This window comes from Rutidosis leptorrhynchoides, unplaced genomic scaffold (genome assembly GCF_046630445.1).
Source record: "Rutidosis leptorrhynchoides isolate AG116_Rl617_1_P2 unplaced genomic scaffold, CSIRO_AGI_Rlap_v1 contig348, whole genome shotgun sequence".
Taxonomy (NCBI): domain Eukaryota; kingdom Viridiplantae; phylum Streptophyta; class Magnoliopsida; order Asterales; family Asteraceae; genus Rutidosis; species Rutidosis leptorrhynchoides.
The window spans coordinates 80-5647 of NW_027266586.1; the positions used below are offsets into that span (position 1 = coordinate 80).

Sequence of the window (5568 nt, forward strand, 5' to 3'; positions counted from 1 at the left end):
CAATTTGGAATGCATTAAACAAACTTACAACTCGGAATGCACTGAACAAAACTACAACTCAGAATGTAGTAAACGGAACTACAACTCGGAATGGACCCAGCAGAACTACAATCTGGAATGAACTCAACAGAACCTACAACTCGGAATGCACTGAACAGAACTACAACTCGGAATGCAGTAAACAAAACTACAACTCGGAATGCAGTAAACAGAACTACAACTCGGAATGGACTCAGCAGAATTACAACCTGGAATGAACTCAACAGAACTATAACTCGGAATGGACTCAACAGAACTACAACTCGGAATACAGTAGACGTTTGTCAAACTTCATCATAAAAAATAGTTATTTATAATAATTTAATCTACGATAATTTTGTTACGGATGGAGGAAATATAAAAGTGGATCATTTAAACATTACATCATTACATTGTATAAATACATTAAATTGCAACGAAAATTAAATACAAACAGAGAAAAATACCTTAATCGTCGGAATATACGTCCCTACAAAAAATTCGTCGAAAAACTCGATCGGATTTGATTTCCTTTATACCTCAAACTACCGAAAATGATAGAAGTCTAGAGAAATAACAGAAGAGGAATGAGAGAAGTATGAAAATGACAGGCAAATGAAGAGACGGAGACAGCTTATAAAGAGTTCATGGCCGGTTTTGCATTCAAAATTTCCCCTCTCCAAGACACGTGTCACACATGCAATGGAAGAGTTTCACGGTAGTGACACGTGTCGAACATGCATTGGCCCAAAAATCGGCAGCCTTGGACCGGCATCCTTATTGGCGTTTTTTACTCTTTGGACCGGCAACGACGTTGACGGTTTTGTGTGTTTCAAGACCACCTAGGACCGGCATCAAAGATGCCGGTTTTGACTCTTTGGACCGGCAACAACGTTGACCGTTTTTTTGCTTCCACCGGCAACAACAATGCCAGTTTGGATTAGAGATTAATTAGAAAATTAATCAGTCCGACCGGCAACCCGAAATCCGGTCGGACTACATCTCTCCACCTTCACACATTTCGTTTCAATATGTTCACATGTATTTTTAAAAAATTACATTTGTAATTTTCTGCATTCATGGCCTTCATAGAGATTGACGACATTAATGATATATAAGAAATTCATCTAAATGATAATATCACAGAGATATTTATCAAAGGCTCATATGAAATTGATATATAAGTTTGTGAAGCGTCGACTGAAAAATATCAAATAGTATCGTCATGAGGGAAAGATTAAATTATGTTGTACTCTTTTTCTTGACTAAGATTTAGTCGCAATGAATTTTTTCTAAGCAAGATTTTTAATAAGACAAATATATAATGATATACTTTTCATTTATTAGGTTTTCCTCATATGAGATTTTTACTAATAAGAATTTTATGAGACATCAAAAGGAAGTATATTGCGTGTACAATGGATATCCCAAGAAAAGTGTTATGAATATATTTAATGGATGGATAATATCATATACTTAATTCTAATTTATTCTCCATTTATGTTGTGATATTAGTTTCCTTATACAATATAATTTGGCATATAAATAGTGACATCCATGTACTCTACCATAAACATATCTATAAAAATTCACCCTTTATCATTTTTTCTATTATTTTTTTCTTGTATTTTTCTCATGTTCTATTTCTATCGTTAATTGTTCTTAACAAATCAATAATTGTCTCCAGATATTTCTTTCCATAAGAAGATGATAATTGGGGGTTGCAATTTGATTCTCTTCTTAATCATAATTCTGAGTTCAATTCTTAGCAATGTATTCGTTGATGGAAGAAGATCTGCTGATTTCAACATCGAACACTTAGCTAAGCGAAAAAGAACTGTCAAAACAATAAAGGTTCATTTTGTTAAAATAATTTGAATGCATTTGTTTAAGCTCAAATTCGAGACTTTATGATGATATATAAAAATATAATTAATCCGAATATATACAACTAATTCGTTGCAGGGTGAAAATGGCGACATAATTCATTGCGTGGATATCTACCAACAACCTGCATTAAGTCATCCACTTCTTCAAAATCACTCATACAGGTTTGAATTCCTACAAATTACAATTAATTTATTCTTGGATAAGTTTTGAAATGATAACCTCTATCTCAATCGACCCTAACCTCGTGATAATCATACGACACTTAACAAGTTAGAATTTGATAATTTCAGTCGAACAAATACAATCATTTAAAGAGGAAATTTTTGATATTTTTCGAAGAAAGATTTTTGGAGTAATTTACTGTTTTTAACCATACACGGATTGTATGCTAGTAAAAATCAGCTAATAAGTTTCGGTTGAATTTTTTTAGAGAAATAGACAATAGTTTGACTCATGAATCATGATTTCATATATTTTGTTTTTCCCCTTTTTGCTTTAGTTGCTGCTAACAAATTTGTTTCTAGTCATGGTAATTGAACACTTCTGGAATTCGCATCCGTAATCGAAACGTGGATAATATTTTCGAAAATATTGCTAAAGATTTTATCTCATTTGAAGGACAATGATTTTATCTTGGGATTATTGGAAATCGACACGATTCGACTTGAAAATTTTAATTCTAATAATACAGTTTCCTCCTTTATCAAAAAAGAAAAAGAAGATTTTAGAGTCATTTGAAGAGGAAAATTATTGTCAAATGATTTGATGGAATTCAATATCTAATTTAATTAGATTGGAATCTTATAAACTGAAGCTGATTTCTTTGTTCAAAAGTTTTTTCATATACTATCTCCATATCGATATAAAATTTAAGATCTAAAAAATATATATTACGAGAAGAAATATTTAATTAGAACAATCTAAGTCCAATAATTTTTATGAGTTTTACTTCAGATGAAACCAAGTTTGGATCCAACAAAAACGTTGTCAACGGAAAATTCTGATTTGGATGTCGAATTTTCTATGGAAGATTTACTTCAAGATTTCCGGTGTCCGGAAACAACTATCCCAATCATAAGAAGTCAAACAATGGACAATAGTCCGATTCCAGTGACGAAACAAAAGTTGGAACTCGAATTTCAACAACCTCCAATTCACGAGGTTTGCCAATAACTATATATGTATATATTTCGAAATGTATTTTAATTTTTATTTTTGTATACATTTGACCATTAATCGTTTGCATCATATTATTTGAGTCGTGAATCAGTATGCAACAGTTTCGATATCCAATAGCAACTACATTGGAGCGCAAGGAATTCTAAATATCTGGAACCCTAAGATATTTGACTCGGAATTCAGTATTTCTCAATTGTGGTTCATTGCAACTGGAGGAGACCGAGTTACAAACACTATGGAAGTTGGTTGGATGGTATATATACTAATAGTATTCCTTCCCTCTCAAAATATATAATATTTTAATTAATATATAATATGGTATAATTGAGGGATATAATGTGATGTCTTTTGTCAAAAAAAATATTCTCATTATAATGTATTAATTATATTTTATCATATTAATTAAAATATCATGTATTTTGAGGGATTGATATTAATATTATTTCGAAAACAATCAGACTTTGAATTTATAACTTATTTATTTCATCTATGCCAGGCTAAAGAAGACAATAAGACAAGATTATTCATATATTGGACGGTAAATTTACTTCCATTTATATATATATATTACTATTTTAATACCAACTTTTAGACTGATTAATTTTCTACTTTCAAATCTGTGATGATCAATAGAGAGATAATTATCAAAATACTGGTTGCTTCAATCTTGCCTGTCCCGGTTTTGTACAAACGAATCGAAAGTTAGCCCTCGGCTCTGCTTTCCGACCAGTTTCCACATTTAGAGGAAAGCAATATGAATTACAGGTCAAGATTTATAAGGTAATTATGCCAACTTTTCTCATAAAAAATCTTAGCAAAACCATGGCATGATTCAAATAATTAAAAAAAATATATATATATATATATATATATTGCTGGTTTCAATCACAGACACGAACCCCTCATTCATTATTATTTATGAATGGGACTAAAATCGATTTTATTCAAGTTAGATCAATTTTGGTCTGATTTCGAACTGGTACGGCGCAAGCATGAAATAAATATCTGTGAAAGTTAACATTTTTTTTTTCATACATTCATCAGGACAATGTAACAGGAAATTGGTGGCTCATGTTGCAAAATCAGGTGTTTGGATACTGGCCAAAAGACATCTTCACTTCTCTACGGGAGTCTGCGAACTTGATAACTTGGGGCGGGGAGGTTATGAACTACCGGAAGCATGGTCGTCACACGTCGACTCAGATGGGGAGCGGCCATTTTCCTAGCGAAGGAAACAAAAAAGCTAGCTACATCCGAAATATCGGATACCTCGACCAATCTCGTCAATGGAAAGATGCGACCAATGTTGTCACACATGTATCTAGATCGTCGTGTTATAATTTACATATCATAGATAAGTTCGATGGTTATAGAACTCATTTTTATTATGGTGGTCCTGGCTATTCAGGGAGATGCTATTGATTACTTATGAAACATGGTTGAAGCTGCTAAACAAAATATTATGTAATTTACTAATGAAATAGTTTTTGTTATCTGCCATATATTTTTCACAATAACAGTTTTTTTTTTTTTTTTTTTTTTTATTTACTGGTGCTGTAAATTAATTCATCTGTCTTATGGGTGTTCAAACCGATGCAATCAAAACCGAAAATCGAACGAAAAGTCTTAATATAGGACGATTTTGGTTTTAAATTTCGGATAATCAACCTGATCGATTTGGTTTGCGGTTTGAATTGCCAAACCGAACCGATATTGAATTGAAAAAACCATCCACTTTTAAAATAAAAAAATTGAGAAATTAAAATGACTCATTAAATTATAAATTATTTTTTGGTATGTGTATTTTTTTCACCGGAGAATTTTAGCATCAACGACTTCAATAAACAGAAAAAAAATACTTTTTTCTTATATGGATCATAACTTTTTTGTCCAACGACGGTAGAAGAAGGAAGCTGAATTTCTCCAAATCAATTCGAGCAAATCGCAATCATCAATTTTTCTAGGTTTCCCAAACCTCTTATTATTCTCTCAATCATTATGAACTAGCTTTAATTTCGTCAAAATTTATTCTTTTTTCGTCGTTTTAACTGGGTTTTAGCTGCTTAATGTGTTCTGTGTGATTGTCGTAGCTAGTAAATTTGATTCTAGTACAGTTTCGCAATGGTCTGCTGCAATTTTTGTTCCATGGGTTGTCTTTTATTCGAAGAAGGTGGATATGAAATCGTATATTGAGTTATGTATGACTTATTGTTTATTTCTCATGCTCTGCATTAGATTTGCACTATGAATTTTGAGCTTTGGATTGTACTATTATAATGTATTGTTGTTTGTTTCTCGTGCACTATTTGTAGGACCATTCAATGTCTGGGAGAAATAGAGGTCATAGAGAAGTATTTAGTGACAGACGAGAGTTTCTCTCACGACCTTTACTTGGCCCTAGGTGTTCACAGCCTCGGCCACGCCTCCCCCTCCCCATCATCCTTATTTATCGCCATTGGAGGAAGAATATGCCAATCAGCG

The 5568-nt window shown here is 32.3% G+C and overlaps 1 protein-coding gene across 1 annotated transcript; it reads left to right on the forward strand.

Annotated features, from left to right (window-relative positions):
* Positions 1 to 878: 878 nt before the first annotated feature.
* Positions 879 to 4509, forward strand: LOC139883075 (protein neprosin-like). Its single transcript, XM_071867302.1, has 8 exons — positions 879 to 951; positions 1706 to 1872; positions 1984 to 2063; positions 2856 to 3069; positions 3179 to 3340; positions 3584 to 3625; positions 3721 to 3867; positions 4132 to 4509. The coding sequence occupies exons 1-8, from the start codon at positions 879 to 881 to the stop codon at positions 4507 to 4509; spliced, it is 1263 nt and encodes a 420-aa protein (XP_071723403.1).
* Positions 4510 to 5568: the final 1059 nt, after the last annotated feature.